The sequence below is a fragment of the Heptranchias perlo genome, chromosome 8 (assembly GCF_035084215.1).
Source record: "Heptranchias perlo isolate sHepPer1 chromosome 8, sHepPer1.hap1, whole genome shotgun sequence".
In the NCBI taxonomy this organism is placed as follows: Eukaryota; Metazoa; Chordata; class Chondrichthyes; order Hexanchiformes; family Hexanchidae; genus Heptranchias; species Heptranchias perlo.
This window is the reverse complement of record NC_090332.1, coordinates 16,712,140-16,736,533: the sequence shown is the minus strand read 5'-3', so window position 1 is coordinate 16,736,533 and position 24,394 is coordinate 16,712,140. Positions and strand designations below refer to the sequence as shown.

General features: G+C 41.6%; 1 protein-coding gene across 1 annotated transcript in view; it reads right to left on the bottom strand.

The window, feature by feature from the left end:
* The window catches only part of LOC137324303 (formin-2-like), a 315,087-nt gene that overhangs the window by 34,248 nt on the left and 256,445 nt on the right, over positions 1-24,394 (bottom strand). Inside the window, exon 19 of the mRNA XM_067988446.1 lies at positions 5,461-5,610. Coding sequence (XP_067844547.1) covers positions 5,461-5,610 — 150 coding nt within the window. The remainder of the gene's footprint in view (positions 1-5,460; positions 5,611-24,394) is intronic.

Below are 24,394 nucleotides of genomic sequence, written 5' to 3'. Positions count from 1 at the left end.
CAACATGTCTTCTTCCATGAGAAGTGCTAACTTGCTGATAAGCTTGTACTGTGTGAAGATTTACAGAGCTGCAATAGTACAGCCCAGTAAATAAGACATTGAAATTTGCTTTCAGTCGAGAAAAAAAAATCACATCTACTATTTTCTCTACCTCCCCTAAGGGGGAAGAAAAATAGCTTTCATCATTGATCTTGATCTAATTTGTACTTTGCTTTGCAAGGCCAGAATTATTACATGTGCATTTTTTAAGAATTTATGTTATTGAAATAATTATGTGGCTGACCGAAATTGATGACTTAATGAACATCATGCGACTTATACTAATGCCATGTTTCTGAATTCTGCTGTTACTCTCTTTTGGATCAACACAGTTGATGCCAGTAATTGTGTGGTCTGAATTGCATACACAGCGAGGTCAATCAGAATAGAATAATGGGGACATTTTCTAAGAATTAGGTTGCATGCTTCAATTTCTCAAGTGCGTGCAGTACAACTTTTACATTGTGCAATTTTGCATTTAAAAATTTCCATTTAAAGGAGCTCGTTTATCCTCAGATATGCTGGACAAGAGGCACAAAAAGTAACATTTTATGTGTTAGTAGAAACTGAAGTCCTAATATTTCTGAATAGTTCGACTGTATTAATAAAAATGTAGGGCAGACACCTGAAATGGCAATTATGATAAACCGAGGGCCCACACAGGGGGAACAATATTTATGCAACGACCAGGCCATAAGAATGGACGGCCACATTTGTAAGTATGCTTGTCCTGCCTTTTTGGATACAAGTAGATTCTAATGTGACCCAGATGTATTTTCCTTTTATAGCATGGCAACACTTTTATTGGAGTTGTTTGCACTGCAAGGAATATGAGGGATAGTAATTGAAGGAACTTCTGCTCGGTTTCCGCAATGTGACAACTGCTGTTTTTGCAGTGACTGGAGAACCAGTTATTGCAGCATAATGAAGAGGTACTCTGGGACCCACCAGTCTGCAAGATGCGAGGACAGTTAGTTTCATTTGTTTAAATTGGATTTCATCCACAGGCCCAAACAAAGCTTTAAAAATTGTTCTGGCAAAAATCATATCCAAAGAGTCTAAAGACGCAGACTTGGTCTAAGTACATGCATATGCTAATTGTAATGTTAAGCACATTTCTCATAACTTCTTTCCTCTGCAGCCATCATTTTTCTTAATTAAAAAATCTGGAATATTTGGCTGCAGAGCGAAGCAAAATAAAACTGCCATTGCAGTCCTCAAAGATCAAATGTGAGCCATTTGTGTATTCTTCTTAGGCATTCGCATAAATGCAAGTCCATTCTTTCCTGAGGCTGCAGTGAACAGTACGACAGCAGAGTTGGCGCAAAATGGCTTCGCTTTGCACCAAAGCCTAAGTTTTGTCGTTAATCCAGAGTCAGGGCCCAACCTGTCTCTGGGGGTGAAGTGAAAAGAGTTTGCAAAAACAGGAAGCCACTTTCAAATCTACATATTTGAAAAACACGATAAGTCACGTTGTAACAAGTCCCAGTTTGTTCCCGACTTGGATAACAATGAAATATTCTGCATACAGACAATTCTAGTTACAAGAAAGTTTTCTCATGCCGGACTTTCCTCATAAAATAGGGTCTTAGCATAAACCTGTCTACAAGACGAGAAGTTTAGGTTACTGTTTGGGGTTGGAAACAGGAAGTCTAGCCCAACTCCTCCACCCCCCCACCCCACAAAATCTTAAATGTGAGTTATTGAGGTAGACAGTATTGTAGTTCATTCTGAGCAAGTGCATTCCCCTGGCTTGGTCCCATGCCTGTCTGTTGTGGGCTTTCTGCTCTTCTACTTTGCCACCTCATCTCCTTCTCTAGTTACTGTGCGTAGAGCTAGCGGTGTGTAAAACAGTCAGAACGCATTGAAATCAAATTTTTTCCTCTCAGAACTACAATGATTGGTGGGAAAGTTCCCCAGAATGTCAGAATTGATTTTAATGCTTGCTGACTCTTCCACATACTGCTGTTACTATGTACAATTGGGAAGCGGGGGGACTGATTGACCAGCACTGGAGAGTTATTGCTGTGTGGTTCCTCAAAATCACATTGCAAAGTTAGCCAACTATTTTAAGTTGCAAAACAACCTTGTGGTGGATTGCAATTTGAGTTGTGTTTCCAACATAAAACAATAAATCCTTGTAGCATTCTCAGACTGGAACAACCTAAAGAAACCAAATCTAATAGTGCGCAGAATTCTATTGGAAATGTTCTCCTGTTGGAAGGGTTTTTTGGCTTGGAAAGTGTGTGCGTGGCAGCAGTGGGGGGAGGGGGTTGATCTCACACAATATGTAAAATAGTTGTGCATGAGGAACAATTTTGATTTTTTACATGTAATCCAGTCATTCCGTTAGTACCAACAGACTATGCTACAAATTGCCATGTGTTTTGTTTGCGCCTGCAATTCTCCACAGCGAGTTTCCAGCTCAGCAGGGCACAGGGCAACTTTATCAGAACCACTCGCGCGCCCAACAGATAACTTGAAAGTATTGGGAAATGGTTGGGAATAAGCCATCTAAATATTTCTTTCAACCTTGAGGAGAGAGCTAAGGAGGAGGATAAGTTGCAACAGGAAAAAAAAAATTACATCACACAAATTCTCCAAAAGTACACCTCACCAACTTTCAGCTCCTGACAAAACCACCACTGCACTGGGATAATGCAGCTCACATCAAACTCTTCTTCAAAAGTCATTGCAGAGAACATTTCCAATTTTTTTTCTTCTTTTATATAAAAAAGTGTTTTTTAAATTATGTTTTCCAGCAGTCTGATAGATAGTCTGCCAGGAACACTAATATATTCCAACAGTGAAAAGAAGTGGGTGGAATCAGGAGGTGAGGAGAGCCCTCGCATTCTCCCACCTAGAGTTTTATTGCAAACAAATGTCAAAAAAAACAAAGAACACCACAGCTGTGGTCTTTGTGGTAATACAACATAACCCACCAGTGTTGAGTAATGTTCTCTGGCTTTGGTTAACAAAGCATCCTGACATGCAAGGAAAGGTAGAAACTGAGCCCACTGTTTTCAAAATACTTCACAAAAAAGTGTGAACTCCACAGCATGTGGTTCACAGCAGAAGAAAACACAGATCAATCATACCAAAACAATGACACCACAAAGGCGTCCTTTTCCCCCCAAAACTATGCAGTTGTGTAGTTGATATTTAGGTTAGATGTCGGACAGGTAGATTCTTTGGAATTCCACAAATGTGTAGCGAGCTTCACAGTCCATGGCATGTGTGTGCCCTGTTTAGGTTGTCAGCTTTAGAAAGACAATAGTCCCACTCTTTGTAACACATTGTTTTTCTGAAAGCATGTTCCATTTGGTATAATGTACAACAGGGTGGTTTATTTGAAAAAATGTTTTGCAGCTTGTATTTCTAGAATGTTCCATTTAATTAGAAGCTAAGTTTTCATTACTCAGTAGATTTTTCAGTGAAATAATTTCCAAAAATAAATTTTGAAGAATGAGGATACATCTTTGTAATTTATATTCAATATTAGATAGGACAACTATTGCTACACATCCTGTTTCTGTGCTGTAGATTCTACGTAATTCTATGTAACATCCTTTTCTTTAAATAAAATGATCATTCCTCAGTGGCTGCTAATAGCGTACAAGAAAACAAATTGTGGTAAAACACGAACAGCAATATTAATGATACAATAGCCAAAACAAATTAACAAAATGCCCAAAACATCCCTCATTAAATTGCCTTTAAGTACTTGCTGCTGCTGGTGAAGATAGACAACACACTAGGAAGATTGTAATTAGACTAGCTCGCTCAGGGTCTAAAGAACATGCTGTTTGCACTAGTGACTAGGATGAGTGTCCGAAATATGTGCAGCATTGAATTTAGGTGGCTTTAATTGTTTGGTAATTACATCACGAATGGTAAGAGGGTTTTTCAATAAGCATAAAAACCACAGTAGCACAAAGAAATGACTGAGTGAGACAATCATAAAGGCAATTGAAAATTGGTTTTTATTCAAGCTGTTACAGCATTTAAAAAGTTGAGGGCTTCCCAATTCAAGGAACCATCCATTCCTGAGTCCGATAACATTGCAGACCTGAGATGTTTCAAAAATAAATACCCTGAAACACTATTGCTCCATTGCCAGACACTATAAAAACATTAGTGCTGTAGAACCCTGAGGTACCTCATCAGCAAATCTTCATTTTAATCACTTTGCCTTCTGCAGTAAATAATCCCGTTAAAGTGACAAACAAAAATTTAGCAATCACAAGTTGAATTTTTATTACTGCTTATCAACTAAAACCAAATGCTGCACAGAAGAGGTGACTGAGGTAGGCCTATTTCATTTACTCAAGGGACTACCACTCACTGAAGGCATAAAAATGTATTGAGTATTAGCCAATCTGTCTGATGGGAATCGGCTAATCAACACGTCTCTGCATGATGATCAATGAGGTTTTTTTTAAAAAAAATCTGCTTCAGGCCTACCATTTTCCAACATAACTGGCCATGTTAATCACTTTGGGCATGGAAAGTTGATGCGCAAATCAATGTGAACTGCTGCAGCCATTTAAGATAATGGTCACCATTGAATTTCAGAACCATTACTGACCAAATCTGGGTAATAGCAGTGCCAAATATGAGTAACTTGCTTATGAGTAAATTAGACTATGGGCCTGAAAAGATGCCAGTCTCACAAAAAGTGCTCTATGCCTACAGGTATCTGTCCTAATTATCTAACATATCAATTTGTATTTCTGGTAGAATAGGGCTTTTCCAAATTTAATCTAGATCTGTGCACAACAAAGGAGTCTGACAGGCTGAGCAAAGGAAATTACAAGTTCAGTGGGATTCTCTACAGTAAGTACTGTATGGAACTGATTTTTTTAAAAAACAAGAATTACCCTTGTGAAGTGCCACAGAGTCCTTTGGTTGGAGGGGGGGGGCGGAGAAAAGAGGAGATGAAACGAAACTTGGAACTGGAAATATATTGCATGTAGTAAAAGCCAATAAACCCAAAACGGAATCTCTGCTAGAAACTGGGACATAAAAAGTCAGAGAATTAGGAGAGATACACGAACTGTCAAAGATGACATGACCGGGATCTAGTCTACACAAGTTCAGCTTCATCCTATTACTCATTGGTATGTTCCATAAAAGCTTTAGTCCCAAGTCTGCGGTCTCTTCATGGATCAAACCTACACTACATTTTTACCAGTCTTAAACTTTTACTCTTGATCAGGAACAAGCAACTGTACAAAGGGGTAAGGTAATTCACTACCTCCTGAGCAAGGTGAAAATGGACAATGGGAGTGGCCTGGCCACCATCTAGGTCTTTCTAATGACAACACACAAAGCACCAATATGGTAACTTGGAAAATGTAAATCAATTTTACCACTTAGTAACAAAAGAAATATTGAAAATACTAAATAAAATGAACTTACTTTTCCTGAAGAATAACTTTGCTTTCCTTTTTCCAGTACTCTTTGAAGTCTGTACAAAACTCGTGCCACAGGGTAAATAAATGATTTGGAGTGACTTCTTTGTCTCCTGACTTTGGCTTCATGCTAAAGTATGCTGCTGTTTCCAAGAAGCTGACAAAAGAAAACAACATCGAATTACAAGTCTGAGAGACACTTTTAATCTTCTGCTACTAGTTACTAACATTAGCAATGAAGAACTGCACAGTTGACAAATATTTAGACAATTTTAAGTAAGTTTTAATTCACAGCAGCTTGCAGAACTCAAAACCATGGTCCAGTCAATGCTGATGTACATGATATCTACCATGATAATGTCCCACTTAGCTGAAGAATTTGAAGTAATGTTGCCCTACATATTCTTCTGGACAGAAAAGGACACGTCAGAGCTAATCCCTTTGAAACACCTTGTAATTGGGTTTCAGACTCTAGGGGAAATTAGGAATACCAAACATGGGACCCTTTTTTTTTTCTAGCCTGAAACCCAATGATAAAACATTTACATCTGGCAGATAGGTTCCTGAAGCACATCACTCAAATAGCAGAAGTGTTGCTTTCCCCACAGTGCAGATCACCATGAGTTTCCGTTAGCAATATCCGTGTGGAAACGGCCGAACCCACACAAAAGATCGGAGAATTTTAAACACAAGTGAGTTATGCCCAAAATTACTTACGTTTGTGTTTTCCACAATCTTTTATGCTGGTTCAAGATTGAATTCGCCCACAAAACGGGTCACACCCTCAGATCGAAATTGTGAAATTGGGAAGACTCTTCAAATTGTGCTTATTTTCTTAGGTGCACAGGCACTAGTACGCACGTTTTAAAAGCTTTTTCATACAAAAAATATTTCATTTACTGCGAAATGGACTAGTGAAGACCAATGAAACTAGTAAAGGGTTCAGTATAGTTTTTTTTTAAAAAGTAATTTTCAGTAATTTTAAATCAGGTTACACACAGGTGGAGCACTCGACACTCTTATTAAAAATACTAATTTTTGGTGATAAACCCATTTTCAGTTGTATTAATAAAACTGCATCAGGTTACCACTCAAATAAATCAAGGAATACTTCTTAAATGGAAAGAAAAAAAATTACTTTTTATTATGCTGCGCTGGTTCATGGAAGATTTTACGTTTGTAATTACTTGAATCCTAACCTAACCAGTGCAATTTCTAGTGCATTTCCCATTTGCGGCCAAAGGAGAAACTCTATTCCCATGTATTTACAGTGTTGGCCCCTACAACACTATCACTCAACCTAGGAAGGGGAGAAAGAGGGGGACAGCTGCTCAGTACATTGGCCACCTTCCCCATTAGCTTAATTTTGCCCTGAATCTGTTCTCATTCAATAGTCAGTAATATACTCTTAAACCTCCATCACATAGTCTTATAACATACGAAGGCTGACAAAGTCCATAACTTGCAGTGGCAGATCTTCAGCATTAATTCTGATTTCACCCTGTCTATAACCATGCTATTAAGTTAGGATGGTGCCAGATGTCAGAATTCCCTTCCTTTCATCATTTTCCCCACCTATCAGAGCGAAGAAACTCCAGAAGGTATGAGGACCAAGGTCTCAACCTCCTTTCAGACAACCCTAGGGATCAAGAGGAGAAAGAGCACATATCTAGGATTCGTATGTAGGAAGATAAGGATGACCGTTAAAGAAGCAATATTTAAAGTCTCCAATTCTTGAGCACAAGACTATTTTACCTCTTCCTGCAGCAAAGATCCACCTCTGCATACTTCTATTTTAGAAGTATTATGTTACTTCCTGATGGCATACCTACTTATCAGATTGTATAATCAAATGGATTACTAGAACATTACAAATCTCAGGTATTCATCAATAAGCTGGACAACTGTGTTGTCTGTCCATGGAAAGACAGATGGACCTTATACCCAAAGGTGAATGTACTGTTGAATAAATAAAACTGCTCTTAACCATTAGGATAACTGAGTTGGCAATTAACATTTTGCTCATATCACAAGGGCAATTTTAACTTTTGGTGATAATGTAAATATCAGATCTGCTGCCCGTTTTACACCTCTGTAGATTTTTGTTTCCATTGACTTCAGTGAAAATCACTGACACAAACATGTGCACTGAGGAGGGTCGGTAACCGGAGGACACAGGCTTAAGATAATTGGCAAAAGAACCAAAAGGGAGATGAGGACAATTTTTTTTTTGAAAAATGCAGTGAGTTGTTATGACCTTGAAAACACTACCTGAAAGGGTGGTGGATGCAGATTCACTAGTAACTTTCAAAAGGGATTTGGGTAAAAACTTAAAAAGGAAAAATTTGCATGGCTATGGGGAAAGAGCAGGGGATAATTGAATTGCTCTTTCAAAGAGCCGGAACAGGCACGATGGGCCGAATGGCCTCCTTCTGTGCTGTAAGATTCTATTTAAATCCCTGGGGTTTCAGTTATTTTTGACACACTTCTCCCAAAGGTGTTGACTAATACTGGTGTCACCTGTCAAGATTTTGTTGACTATTTTTCCCATACAAAGAATTTGGAGTTACTTTTAACGACAGAGTTTTCAAAATAAAGTGTATTGACACAAATTATAAACAGGCACCATTAGCTAAACTTTGATGTCGTTTTCCCATGGACTATAAATAATAAGGAATTCTTAGCCTGTCTCAGCAATCAATAAATACCTAACAGTCATTGTGTTGACAAGTCTCTGCTCCTTTCTGACTGAGTAGAGGGAGATAAAAATAGATATCGACACAGACAGTAGTCAGCTTCAACAAATCAAATTAGCAAAGGTAGTTTGGAGGACGAGTTCTTGGAATGCATTCGAGACAGTGTCCTCGACCAACACACCAAAACCATCCAGGGAAGAGGCTATTCCAAATCTTGTCTTGAGTAATGAGACGGGGTTAATTAGTAATTTCATAGTAAAAGATCCTCTGGGGAAGAGTGATCATAATAAGAACATAATAGGAGCAGGAGTCGGCCATACAACCAATTGAGCCTGCTCTGCCATTCAATAAGATCATGGCTGATCTTCGACCTCAACTCCAATTTCCTGCCTGATCCCCATATCCCTTGATTCCCCTAGAGTCCAAAAATCTATCAATTGCAGTCTTGAACATATTCAACGACTCAGCATCCACAGCCCTCTGAGGTAGAGAATTCCAAAGTTACACAACCCTCTGTGTGAAGAAATTCCTCCTCATCTCAGTCTTAAATGGCTGATCCCTTATCCTGTGACTATGCCCGCTAGTTCTAGACTCTCTAGCCAGGGGAAACCGCCTCTCAGCATCTGCCCTGTCAAACCCTCTCGGAATCTTATATATTTCAAATGAGATCACCCCTCATTCATCTAAACTCAAGAGTATAGGCCCATTCTACCCACTCTCTCCTCATAGGACAATCCTCTCATCCCAGGAATTAACCTGATGAACCTTCGTTGCCTCTAAGGCAAGTATATCCTTCCTTAGATGAGACGACCAAAACTGTACACAGTTTTGATAGAATTTCACATTGAGTTCAAGAGTGACATACTTAAGACTGAAACTAGAGTCTTCAACTTAAATAAAGCCAATTACATAGGTATGAGGGACGAGTTGGCTAAGGTAGATTGGGAAATTAGATTAAAAGGTATGATGGTAGATAAGCAATGGCAAGCATTTAAAGAAATATTTCAAAATTATCAACGAACATACATTCCATTGAGAAATAAAAACACCACAGGAAAAGTGATCCATTCGTGGCTAACTAAAGAAGTTAAGGATAGTATTAGATTGGAAGAAGAGGCTTATAATGTTGCCAAGAATACTAAGTCTGAGGATTGGGAGAGTTTTAGAAACCGGCAAAGGATGACCAAAAAATTGATAAGGGAGAAAATAGAATGAGAGTAAACTAGCAAGCAATATAAAAACAGATTGTAAGAGCTTCTACAAGTATATAAAAAGCAAAAGAGTAGCAAATGTAGATGTGGTCCCTCAGAGGCTGAGACAGGAGATATTGTAGTGGGGAATAAGGAAATGGCAGAGATGTTAAACAAATATTTTGCATGTGTCATAGAAACGTAAAAAATAGGAGCAGGAGTAGGCCATTCGGCCCTTCGAGCCTGCTCTGCCATTCAATATGATCATGGCTGATCCTCTATCTCAATACCATATTCCCGCACTCTCCCCATACCCCTTGCTGCTGTGTCTAGAAATCTACCTAGCTCCTTCTTAAATATATTCAGTGACTTGGCCTCCACTGCCTTCAGTGGTAGAGAATTCCACAGGTTCACCCCCCTCAGTGAAGAAATCTCTCCTCATCTCAGTCCTAAATGTCCTACCCCGCATCCTGAGACTGTGACCCCTCGTTCTGGACACCCCCCAGGGAAAACAGGGAATTACAGGTCAGTTAGTCTGATGTCGGCAGTCGGAAGAATGCATTATTAAGGCAGTGGTAACAGGGCACTTCGAAAATCATAACATGATTAGGCAGAGTCAGCATGGTTTTATGAAAGGGAATTCATGTTTAACAAATCTACTGCAGCTTTTTGAGGACGTAACTTGCAGGGTAGATAAAGGGAAACCAGTGGATGTAGTATATTTGGATTTTCAAAAGGCATTCGATAAGGTGCCACATAAAAGGTTGTTGCACAAGATAAGGGCTCATGGGGTTGGGGGTAATATATTAGCACGGATAGAGGATTGGTTAACTGAGAGAAAACAGAGAGTAGGAATAAACGGGTCATTTTCAGGTTGGCAGGTTGTAACTAGTGGGGTGCGGTAAGGATCGGTGCTGGGGCCTCAGTTATTTACAATCTATATTAATGACTTAGACAAAGGGACAGAATGCAACATATCCAAGTTTGCTGATGATACAAAGCTAGGTGGGAAAGTAAGCTGTGAGGAACACGCAAAGGGGCTGCAAAGGGATATTGAGCGGGGCAAGAAAGTGACGGATGGAGTATCATGTGGGGAAATGAGAGGTTATTCACTTTGGTAGGAAAAATAGAAAAACAGAATATTTTTTAAAATGGTGAGAAACTACGAAATGTTGGTGTCGAGAGGGATTTGGGTGTCCTTGTACACAAAACACCAAGTTAACATGCAGGTACAGCAAGCAATTAGGAAGGCAAATGGTATGTTGGACTTTATTACAAGAGGGTTGGAGTACAAGAGTAAGGAAGTCGTGCTGCAATTGTACAGGGCCTTGGTGAGATCACACCTGGAGTACTGCGTATCGTTTTGGTCTCCTTATCTAAGGAAGGATATACTTGCCTTAGAGACGTTGCAACAAAGGTTCACTAGATTGATTCCTGGGTTGAGAGGATTGTCCTATGAGGAAAGATTGAGTGGAATGGGCCTACACTCTCTGGAGTTTAGAAGAATGAAAGTTGATCTCATTGAAACATAAGATTTTAAGAGGGCTTCACAGGCTAGATGTTGAGAGGAACTTTCCCCTGACTGGAGTGTCTGGAACTAGAGGAACATAGTCTCAGGATAAGGGGTCGGACATTTAGGACTGAGCTGAGGAGGAATTGTGAATATTTGGAATTCTCAACGACTGAGCATCCCTCTGGGGTAGAGTATATTCAAGACTGAGATTGATAGATTTTTGGACTCTCAGGGAATCAAGGGGTATGGGGATCGGGTGGGAAAGTGGAGTTGAGGTCAAAGATCAGCCATGATCTGATCGAATGGTGGAGCAGGCTCGAGGGGCCATATGGCTGACTCCTGCTCCCATTTCTGATGTTCTTATTAAACATAGTCAGCTTTCAAACAAAGATGTGAGGGTGAGCTTTTGTCAAGCTCAGAAGAAAAATGAAGGAGGGTAGTTAGGAGTTATTTTGTTTAACCAATTGTAAACAATTTTACAACACCAAGTTATAGTCCAGCAATTTTATTTTAAATTCACAAGCTTTCGGAGATTTTCTCCTTCCTCAGGCAAATGCCTGAGGAAGGAGAAAATCTCCGAAAGCTTGTGAATTTAAAATAAAATTGCTGGACTATAACTTGGTGTTGTAAAATTGTTTACAATTGTCAACCCCAGTCCATCACCGGCATCTCCACATCTTGTTTAACCAAGTTGACCCACTGATGTTGGGAAGCCATAGCATGTTCATTATTTTTTTATTACACAAAGACAAGTTGAGTTGATTGAATTTAGTGTTTTCTCAGTCTGCCTTCAAAAGGATTTAAGAAGCATGCATGTAAAAGACACCATCATCCAGTTCAGATCACGAGGGGATATTATTGTTATACCCATATAATTAGATGTTGGATGATTGTTAGTTCATGACTTTATTGTCTGACTTCTTTGATAATTGACAAGAAGTGTTCATTTATTCATTCAGTAGTTTGTTGATGTGATATGAATTGTTTAATTCAAGATAGTTTGGCCAGGCAAATTTGGACATTAACTCTTAAGGTAAACCCCAGAAGGTTCCCGAATGAAGGATTAAGGATTTGTCTGGGGCCCTTGATGAATATTCTGGTCAGGGTATCAATCCCAGTGTTCTTAGTTTTTAAACCTCATTTTCTCCCACCCCATTCTTTCGCTTTTATTTTTTATTATTTTCTGGGGTTTTATGGCCCATTTTGAAAGTGAAATGCACACGGGTTAAACACTTGCCTCTGGCTGACAAATTGCTCCATGGGTCCAGCTGCTCCAGGCCTAGACATGCAGTAATGGTGATATCACGGATGTGATCAGGTAAATGTGGTGGATATTGCACTACACGAGAGGTTTAAGTTCAAATCTTACCACAATACCTTCTAAAATTCAAAATCAACCATTCTGGTACTTTCTGGGCTAGCACGAGCTAAATAACCGTGAAAGCTTGCAGATTGTCATGAAAACACATCTGATTCGCTAATGTAATTCAGGAAATGAAGCCTGCCACCCCCTCCGTGGATTAGTTTGTGTGTGACATCAGTCTCACATGGTTGATATTTTCTTCCCTCTATTGTGGCCTAGCAAGCCACTCGATAGCAAATCTTTGCAACTAAGTTCAAAAATAAATTAAAATAAAACCTGATCTACCTATCGGCAACAACCCAGGCCTCGTAATAGGCAAAGACTTTGGCAATCCCAGCCGAGTAGACCCTGCAAGGTCTTTTACACTAAAATCTGAGAACTTATTCCCAAATTGGGAGAACCACAGAGTAGCTAAACAACAGCCCAGCAAAGTCATACCTATAGAATCATATCCATCAGCTAACATACCAGACTCCTCCATTACCCTCCCTGGGTATATCCTGTCCCATCAGCATGATAGAGGCACCAGAGGCAGGAGCACAGTGATTATACATTTAGGCGGAATCAGCCCAAGGAGTCCTCAACATTGACAGTGCTTGACCTGGAACTATGAAACCTCATGGGGGTCAGAGTCAATGAAACCACCCGCCCATTTCTCAACTGACGACCAAGTATTCCTTCATTTTTTGGAGGAACAAAAGAACAATACTGTGGATGCTGTAAATCTGAAATAAAAACAGAAAATGCTGGAAACTCTTAGCAGGTCAGGCAGCCAGTTCTGACAAAAGGTCATTGACCTGAAACATTAACTCTGTTTCTCGCTACTCAGATGCTGCCTGGCCTGCTGAGCGTTTCCAGCATTTGCTGATTTTATTACTTCGAGGAAGCTCAGAGGGAACCAATTGCACAGAATGTAGTTTGGCTTCAGGACTTCAATGTCCATCAAGTGGCTTGGTACAACCACCGCTGACCAAGCTCTGAAGAACATAGCTGGTAGACTGGGCTTGTATTTGGTGGTGAGGGAACCATCAATAGGAAGTAATCTACTTGACTTCATCCTCACCAGATATGCTTGCCCATGATAACAGTGGTAAAAGTAACCATAGTGTGGAGAAAAAGTTTCATTCCCACAGCGTGGGCCGACTTTGTGTAGTTTTGCACTACCACCATGTTAAGTGGGATAGACTAGGGTATATTTAGTAACCCAAAACTTAGCATCCACAAGGCACTGTAGGCCATCAGCAGCAGAACTGTAAGCAACAGCACGTAACTTCCAACACTATCAAAACCTGGAGGCCAACCTTGGTCAATGGATATTGTAGGAGAGGAGCAGCACCAGGTATACCTCAGAATCATGTATCTACCTAGTGAAGCTGCTGCACAGACTACCTGCATGTTAATCACCAAAACCTGCAGCCTGTAGGGAGAGTTCAGCAGCCCCATAACCAATGGATCAGAGTAAAGCTCTCTTTCCCTGTCATATCCAGTTAAGAATGGTGGTGGGCAATTAAGCAAACAGGAGGAGGACACTCCAGAAGAATTCTCATCTTCAACCATGGTGGAACCGAGCAAGGGACAAGACTAATGTGTTTGCAGGTGTCTTCAGCCAAAAGTGCCGTCCAATCCTACTCAGGCTGTTTGAGGTCCACATCATAAATGACAGTGTCCAGCCAATTTGATTTAATCCACATGACATTAATTAGCAGTTGAGTGCACCAGACGCAATGAAGGCTATGGGCCCTGACAATGTCCCCTTCATCACTGGCACACTTTGGCTGCAGTACACATGATCTATAGGATGCACTACACCAACTCACCAAGCTTCCTTTGACAGCACCACCCTCCCCTGTGATCTTTACAAGAGGAGCAATGTCATGGAACACCATCATTTCCAAGTCACGCACACTCCTGACTTGGACATACACTGCCATTGCTTAATGGTTCCTGGGTCAACATGTTGGACTTCCCTAAACAATCACAACAAGGACTGCGGTATTGAAGGACCACCAACACCTTCTCAGGTCAACTAGGGATGGGCGATAAATGCAACTTCGGCAATGTTGCTCACATCCCAAAAATACATCAAAACAGGAAGAACTATTATTTGTCAAGTGTACTCATCAAAAGCTCCAATAATCTAATGGTGCCAAGACATCAAAAGCACTCCAACAATTAACTGCTTACAGTTTGCAGGTCATCATGTCTCTCTCTCCTTTCATGACTCATCTTTTCTCCCACTCTGTTTTCTGGGCCCCTTCATTACTCTTTGTTTATTTAATTCTTTATCTTAGTCGCTGAAATAAAGCTTCTTCCTATCCCCTGCTTTCTGGAGTTCAAATCATCATTTGAAAAGATTGCAGGGTGAGTGTTGGGTGGGAGCTATCAGATTCTTCACTTCAATGACCCTTACCTCCTTTGTTTCCACATCTCTTCCCCTCTCCATTTTCACTCCCATACCTTACCCTTGTGGTTAAACAGTCTGACAAACTCTCAATCTACCACAAGGTTGACATTCTTAAACTGTACTCTAGCATTGGTCTTGATGTCAGGGAACATTAGGAACAGGAGTAGGCCATTTAGCCTCTCGAGCCAGCTCAGTCATTCAATTAGATTCTGGCTGATCTGTATCTCAACTCTGTTTATTCAAATTTTATTTTATAAACAGTTACATAAATAATCTGCATTTTTTTTAAAAACTAGGCTAGTGCATTTTTAAATCCCAAAGAATAGAATAACACTAGAAAAAATACAGTAGGCATTTCTGGCTATGGGCATATTTTCAGCACATGGTAAAATCCCATTTCCAGATTCCAAAATATTCCAGAAGAAACCTGGATGTTCTTTTTCTTCTTTTCCATTGATAGTGTTTTAGGATAATGATTCGTGTTTTATTACAACATACCATTTGATTTACCTAGTTTAAGCAGAATGTGTAAGCACAAGGGCATACAATTACCTTGCTACAGGCAGAGTTTTTGGGTTTGTCATTCATGACAATCCTGACATTTGATGAACTGTTGACAATTTCAACACTTTAAATTAAAGGGAATACTACTCTTCTAGTTTAGAAGCCCTCTTCTTGGTGTTCTTTCCGAGTGCCTCGCAGCTATAGAAGTCCTTGGCTTCTCCTTCATCCTCCCTTTTACAATCCACAGGCTTCTAAAACCAAAGCTTGACGTCACTGAGCCACCACTTCATAATGTACTTCAATTTCTGTCCAATTCTCTTCCTACCTTATTGGTATACTGCACTATTAGCCTGGAGCCTTTGCTTATGATTCTAAATACTGACCCATTTTCTGATACTGTTGAGAAGCCTAGATCTTTTACAAAAAAAATACATGGTAGTTCTCGGTGGGAAAAGTACTTCATCATATTTTAGTTTCTAAAGAAACTTGAATGTAAATGAGTGAGGCAGGGTATACTTAGAAAGTGTGTACAGGACTACTCGGCTGGCACTGAATGCAAAATAAAACCACCACAATGGCATCTAAGAAGGCATTTTAAAAAATAATAAAACTGCTAGCTGACATGCCTTCTAGTGACATCCACTGAGTAAGGTTGGGACCAAAGATGTCTGGTCTCCTTGAGGCTGAACTGAGGCATTTTATAAGCATGATACTTTAAAAAGAAAATTACCTTGGTTTATCAACATATTTTTTGGGTGGGCATGGAAAGAGAAGAAAGGATAAAGAAGAAAGGCACTTGGTTGTAGTATACAATTTCTATGCAACATTCCTCTTTAAATTATACAACAAAACTTTTGAAGGAATGATTTTTACACCTATATGGTGTTCTCTTTTAAACAAGTCTACAGTTTTAACAAAACTCCAATTTCCCATGCCATTGTTTCTGGGTAGCATGGAGTCCACGGTGCAATTTGTGATTCTCATTGTGTCTCCATTCTGAGTTAGGAAGTGGAGAATATTCAAGGGCCAAGGAACAGGGCAGCTGGATATAGAATTTTAAAATTAAAACCATTAGTCCTTGGGAGGGGTAGGGGCTTACCTGCTTAAAACTGAAGAATGCAGAGAACTATGGGGGCAGCTGTTCCAAGAATATTTTCCCCCCTCCGGTAATTTTTCATCCAAACAGAAGAGTTATCTGGCAGGAAAATGTCTTGGTTGTCCAATCAGATCAACATTTCGACCATTACATTCATCCAATCAGATAAACATTTCAACTACAACATTCACTCAATCAGAATTTCTGAACACCGAACAAGACCTTTTATTCAATAGATAAATAAGGTCGTACAGACTTGAGAAACTATGCTTGTATAAGAATCACATTAAAATGGTCGCTGCTATGTAAAACATTCTAAATTACTACAAATTTAATACAGATTCTTTCCATTTTCCCACCTTTTGAAAATCTCCTCCAAGAACTGCTCAATGGCCCACGGCTGGAATTAGTTGGTTGAGATAGATAGTCTGGCAGAAGTACTTTTCCAAACCCATTGCAAACAAATTGAACAACCAAGGAGCGAGAGCAGCTGACTGGCAACCTTATTCACAAAGAAACTTTTTTTTGCATTCAATGAAGTGGCTAGATCCCCTTCTCAGGTTGCCAAACGCCAATAATATTTATTTGGCACTGGCTGTATCCTTTTATCCCTGGGCAGACCAAATTAAAGTTTGGAAGGAAAGTTGCCTAATACCCTATATGGTCCATCAAGGATTTGATGTTGATATTAAACACACCAAGCAAGAGATGCTGCATCTGACTACAGTACAAGTCATGAAGGACCACCCAACAGGGAAGCAGGGGGTGCAAAATGCCCAACAAATAAGGTTACTAAGTGGAATAAGGGAAGGAATTTGACATTTGGCATTACAATCCATATGTATATTCATGGAATGGAACCACTTTGCTCAAAGAGGTCCTAATTATAGCAAAGTAGACAGAGCCACATGTGCAATTAATTGGTCCCAGGACAAATTTTAAATCCCATGTTTATTTGCAAATAAAGACCCAAACAGTTAAAGCATGCAGTACCATTTGTCCAGATGCCAGGCTGATGCTAAATCTCTCCCACAGGTGCCTAATGTAAATATGAACAATGCTACTGTGAGCTTAACACACAAAGGCTGAGCACAACTTCCAACACAACAGACTTGATTATTCCAATGGCTTCCTGGTCAGCCTCACATCCTTTTTTTTGTTCAGAAGCCTTTCTAACTGCCATCGCACAGAGTACTCAGAGAATTTAAAACGATTGCACAAACCACATTCATTATATTTAAATAAGTGAACAAAAAGCACCATTTGTGCTACAAAAGTGCCAAGTAATGGCCACCTCAAACAACAGAAAGCCCAACTAACTCCTCTTGACCAATGGAACTGCCATTGCTGGGTCCACCACCATCATCTTCAGGGTCACCGCTGACTAGAAGCACAAAGGAAGATGATAGTGGTTGTTGGAGGCCAATCATCTCAGCCCCAGGACACTGCTGCAGGAGTTCCTCAGGGCAGTGTCCTAGGCACAACCATCTTCAGCTGCTTCATCAAGGACCTTCCCTCCATCATAAGGTCAGAAATGGGGATGTTCGCTGATGATTGCACAGTGTTCAGTTCCATTCGCAACCCCTCAGATAATGAAGCAGTCCGAGCCCGCATGCAGCAAGACCTGGACAACATCCAGGCTTGGGCTCATAAGTGACAAGTAACATTCGTGCCAGACAATGACAATCTCCAACAAGAGAGAGTCTAACTATCTCCCTTTGACATTCAATGGCATTACCATCGCCAAATCCCCCACCATCAACATCGTGGGGGTCACCATGGACCAGAAACTTAACTGGACCAGCCACATAAATACTGTGGCTACAAGAGCAGGTCAGAGGCTGGGTATTCTGTGGCGAGTTACTCACTTCCTGACTCCCCAAAGCCTTTCCACCATCTACAAGGCACAAGTCAGGAGTGTGATGGAATACTCTCCACTTGCCTGGATGAGTGCAGCTCCAACAACACTCAAGAAGCTCGACACCATCCAGGACAAAGCAGTCCGCTTGATTGGCACCCCATCCACCACCCTAAACATTCACTCCCTTCACCACCGGTGCACTGTGGCTGCAGTGTGCATCATCCACAGGATGCACTGCAGCAACTCGCCAAGGCTTCTTAGGACAGCACCTCCCAAACCCGCGACCTCTACCACCTAGAAGGACAAGGGCAGCAGGCACATGGAAACAATACCACCTGCACGTTCCCCTCAAACTCGAGCACCATCCCGACTTGGAAATATATTGCCGTTTCTTCATTGTCGCTGGGTCAAAATCCTGGAACTCCCTTCCTAACAGCACTGTGGGAGAACCTTCACCACACGGACTGCAGCGGTTCAAGGCGGCTCACCACCACCTTTGCAAGGGCAATTAGGGATGGGCAATAAATGCTGTCCTCGCCAGCAACGCCCACATCCCATGAACAAATGAAAAAAAAGCTGAACTGGACCAGCTATAACACCATAGCTACCCACTGATAGGATAGAGAGAAACCATTTCCTCTGGTGGGTGAATCCAGAACTAGGGGTCATAACCTTAAAATTAAAGCTAGGCCATACAGGGGTGATGTCAGGAAGTACTACTTCACACAATGGGTAGTGAAAATCTGGAACACTCTTTCCCCAAAAAGCTATTGAGGGTCGGTCGATAATTGAAAATTTCAAAAATGAGACTGATAAGATTTTTATTAGGCAAGGTATTAAGGGTTATCGAACCAAAGGTGGGCAGATGGAGTTTAGATACAGATCAGCCATGATCTAATTGAATGGCAGAACAGGCTTGAGGGGCTGAATGGCCTGTTCCTGTTCCTAAGAGCAGGGCAGAGGCTGGGTAATCTGCAATCAATGGTTCATCTCCTGACTCCTTAAAACCTCTCCACCATACACAAGGCTCAAGTCAGGAGTTTGATGTAATACTCACCATTTGCTTGGATGGAAGCAACCACAATGCTCAAGAAGCTCAACACCATCCAGGACACAGCAGTTGGCTTGATTGGTGGCCCCAGCACTGGAATCAATATCCACCCCATCACCATTGTCCTGTGGCTTCAGGATGTGCAATCTACATGGTGCAATGTAGCAAGGTTGCTTCGACAGTACTTCCCTCTCCTGCAACCTTTCCCAGAGAACAAGCAGCAGCGTTGTGGGAATACGAGTACCTCCAAGTCACACACGATCCTGCTATGCACATATAATCACCATTCCTTCATAATCACTGGGTTGAAATTCTGGAATTCCCTACCTAACAATATTAAGGGAGTTTCATGACCACAAGGACTGCAACAGTTCAAGGAGAAGGCCCACCAGCACCTTCACAAAGGATGGGCAATAAATGTGGCCTTGCCAGCGTCACCTACATCCCCAGAATGAGTACATGCACACATCTGCATCATTTTGACTGGTCATTTCCCTTGATCGATGTTGACTGACTTGCTGTGTATTTCAGACTTCCATGGTTTCCATTTTTCCTCTTTCCCTCAAATGTTAGAAAAAGATCAGAAATGCACTCATCTGCTCTTAGCCTGGTTCTATTGCCTGTTCGGGAATATCCAGCACTTCTTTTCACACCATTTACTTCTGTCAGCACGGTGAGGTGGCTGGGGCAGCAGGGTTTCCCATTTGCTTTGGGCAACTCAAACATTTGCTCCCAATAGTAGATTTAGGAATTATCCATCCATGAGGAAACAGCAATGAGAGCAGAATTTTCCAAAGGCCCAGATGCCGAATTCAAACAAATGAGTCCAACAGCTTAAGAATATATGCACAAATAGAACAGAGTCTACAGCTTTACAATTTAAACTAGAGTCCCTCAAGGCTGCCACCACCGACTTGCATTTATATAGCACCTTTAAGATAGAAAAATGTCTGACGGTGCATCAGAGATGTAATAAGACAACAATTGACACTTAGCCAAAGGAGGAGATATTAGAAGGGGGGACCAAAAGCTTGGTCAAAAAGAGATGGGTTTTAAGGAGGGCTTTAAAGGATGAGAGGGAGGTGGAGAGATTTAAGGAGGGAATTCCAGTGCAAGGGGCCTAGGCAGCTGAAGACATGGCCACCAATGGTGGAGCAAAAGGAAGGGGTGGGGAAATGGACAAGAGACCAGTCAGAGGGAGAGTTTTAGGGGGTGGGGGGATTGTATGGCTGGCAGAGCCTACAGAGATAGAGGGGGTCAAGGTCAGGAGGGGTTTTAAACACGAGGATGAGAATCTTGAATTTGAGGCAAGGCAGGACCAGAAGCCAATGTTGGTGAGCAAGGACAGGGATGATGGGCTAGTGGGATTTGGTACGCGATAGGATGCGGACAACGGAGTTTTGGATGAGCTGTAGATTAAGGAGGGTGGAAGATGGGGGGGCCAGCAGGGAAAATGGTCAATTCTGGAGGTGACACAGGCATCGATGAGAATTTTAAGCAGCAGATGAGCTGAGCCACAAGTGGAGGCAGGTGATATTGTAAAAGGTGGAATTAGGCAATCTTTGTGATGGAAAGGATACGGGGTCAGAAGCTGAGCTCGGTGTTCAATAGGATAGCGAGGTAGAGAACAGTCTGGTTCAACCCGAGACAATGGCTGGGAGGGGTATGGAATTGGTGGCAAGAGCTGAAGACGATAAGCTTAGGTCTTACCAATGACTAACTGGAGGAAATTGCGACCCATCCAAGACTGGATGTGGTACAAGCAGTCTGACAGCATCGTGGCAGTGAAGGGGTTCAGCGAGATGGTGGGAGAAGTAGAGCTGGGTATTATCGGCGTATGTGTGGAAGCTGGCCCCTGTTGCCAAGGGGCAGCATGCAGATGACGAGGAGAAGGCGGCCAAGAATAGATCCTTGGGGGAATTCCAAAGGTGTGGGGGCAGGAAGAGAAGCCATTGTTGGAGATGCTCTGGCTACGATTGGATATGTAAGAATAAAACCAATGGAGAAGGCAGTCCTGCTGAGCTGGACAATGAAGGAGAGGCATTGGAGAAGGATGATGTGGTCGACTAGGTTCTCCGAGATAGGCAAAAGTACGTAATTCACACTGGGGATGTAACGCATGACTAATATCAACAGTGGAGATCTGTTTCTCCCTCAATCACCACTGCCCCAAGTACACCCTGATGATTCAGTCTGATGCATCCACAAGCAGTTACCATGTCTCTAATTGGGCAACTGTCTTCTTACTCAACTAATTAAACACTGCTCAGTGATTGCAGACTAATCAGTTGCAATTATTTACAAACTATTTTGTTGCTAAAAGCTGTACCACAATGTGTCTTGGGTAATGTGGCTTCTGATCTTTATTATCGACAATTTCATCATGTGACAAAACAAGAACGATGTTTATAAGAAAAAAATGTGAGCAACTTGTTGAAAGTTGCCTGGAATGCACACTCAACCAACTACACTCTTCGAATTACTGGGCGGGGGTGAAGAGGAGCAAAAGAGATCTCGAAAAGGCAATGTCGACTGCTTCACATATTCTAGTTCCTAACACAATTCCAAAAGCTCTAACAGTAGTGTTGTATTGACATACTGGAGTCCATTTTTACTTTTGGGTAGCCAACAGGTGGATCGTGTTCATCCCAGGGGCCAAGGTGCCCAAGCCATTTTGAGGCCCTGGCCTCAAATGGAACTGGCGAACTGCGGGTGCCAAATGGTTGACCTGATGCAGCTTGCCGGATTCAGGCTGGCCCAACGTCAGGTGGTCTGGAAGCCATCGGACCAGCAACAAGGCAAGCCTAGTGGAGGTATCAATTGCAGTGGGGGTGGAGCCCAGGATGGCAGCGGCCCAGATTATTTTTGTGGGGCCTGCAGCAGCACTAATGCTTCTCCTGTCCCCACAAAAATAATTTAATACTTACCTTCCCAAGGTCTCTTCGGCTCTATCTGACCAGTTCTATCCAAAATGGCAATTGCCCTATGTAAGTCAAAGGACCCAGATTTGCATATTATAAAGGGCCTACTACCTGAAACAGGCAGGCTCTTCGCTAGGCCCCTCTGAAAGTGGCAGTGGGCTGATCGTCCACTTAAATGGGGCCGTAAGTCTACTGGCTCCATTTTGAGACCCTGTTAATGTCCATTTCGTCAAGTTAAAATTGACTCAATGCGGGCTCTCAATCATAGAATCATACAGCACAGGAGGCCACCATTTGGCCCATTGTGCCTGTGTCAGCTCTTCCAAAGAGCTATCCAGTTAGTCCCAATTCCGCTGCTCTTCCCCCATTGCCCTGTAAATTTTTCCCTTTCAAATATTTTTCCAATTCCCTTTTGAAAGTTATTACTGAATCTGCTTCCTTCACCCTGTCAGGCAGTGCAGTCCAGATCATAACTTGTTGCGTAAACAAGCTTCTCCTCATTTCACCTCTGGTTCTTTTGCCAATTACCTTAAATCTGTGTCCTCTGGTTACTGACCCTTCTGACACTGGAAACATTGCCCATCTCTGCCCTGGCCTCAGCTCATCTGCTGCTTAAACCCTCATCCATGCCTTTGTTACCTCTAGACTTGACTATTCCAATGCTCTGCTGGCTGGCCTGCCACCTTTCATCCTCCACATCCAAAACTCAGCTGCCCATATCCTAACTCACACCAAGTCCTTTCACCCATCAACCCTGTGCTTGCTGACCTACATTGGCTCCTGGTCTGGGAACGCCTCGATTTTAAAATTCTAATCCTGGTTTTCAAATCCCCCCATGGCCTCGCCCCTCCCTATCTCTGTAACCTCCTCCAGCCCTACAACCCTCCGAGATCCCTGCGCTCTTCCAAATCTAGTCTCTTGCGCATCCCCCATTTTAATCGCTCCGCCATTGGCGACCGTGCCTTCAGCTGCCTAGGCCCTAAGCTCTGGAATTCCCTCCCCAATCCTCCCTCTCCTCCTTTAAGACGCGCCTTAAAACCTCCTCTGACCAAGCTTTCGGTCGCCTGTCGTAATATCACATTATGTGGCTGTGTCAAATTTTGTTTGATGATGCTCCCGTGTAGCGCCTTGGGACGTTTTACGATGTTAAAGGCACTACATAAATGCAAGTCCTTATTTACCCTATCAAAACCCTTCATGATTTTGAACACCTCTATCAAATCTCCCCTTAACCTTCTTTGCTCCAAGGAGAGCAACCACAGCTCCTCTAGTCTATCCACTCCTTTTTGGCAGCTTACAACTCCTTGCTAATGTTTTGTGCATGGGAAGAAATCTCAGGAATACAACTTCAACAAAGTTTAAAATATAACACTTTCAAGTTAACCTAATCTCCACATAGATGAGCTGTCCCAACCAAAAAAAGAATTAATACTGTCCCCTCAAACAAACTGACATTTTCCATAGGGCACTTTATTAATTTCACAATGTACAACCACAAGTGGAAATGTTCTTAAAATGTCAAACCCATTTAACAAAACCCAGCTCATCTGTGTAGGGTTTCCACAGACAGTGAGAGGAGCACTGAATGCTTATCTATGGCTTTCACTGTTTAGTGAACATTTCATGATAAACAGAAAGGTAAGTGCACTGAATCCATTTTCTTGTCAGACCTGGTTATTGTAATGGATTAATCAAGACATCTGGTCTGTGGAATTGTAAACATTGCTATATGGCTTCATGTAAATTCAACATTTAACTTTCACCTGACACAGGCTAAATTGCTCAAGTGCCGTGCTCATTTTTTATTACACTTTATCAATATTGTAAACTCAATGATGTAATTTGTTTGCGGATTACTGAAAACATTCCATGTCACATCTCTGGTAAGGCCAGCCTGGAGCCTTCCTTGTCTGACTGCTTATGCTGTATAAACACAGACCTGTGTGCTTTCATCAGATCATAAAACACCTATTCATAAATATCTTGGATAAAGTGCCTATTTTGATGTAAATATTCCATCTTTTCACTGGCTGACTTTTGTGTCAAAATCCACTACCCACAGATTAATTAAAAGTAATCCCAAATTTAACTTCTAAACCATATACAAGCCAAACTTTTCCACGTTAAACCGGTAATGAACATTAATTACATTAATCTCGGTTCATCTAATCTGTTACTTCTCCTTGTGCCCGCCTGACCTTTCTCCTCCTCAGCTATTTCTTTGTAGACGCTTGCTAAGCAGTAACTAATCCTCGCTTTAACTGTCCACATAGGCATTATAGAATCATCATATGTAAAAAGAATCAAACCCTACATATTGGTTTTACCCAAATAAAAAGAAA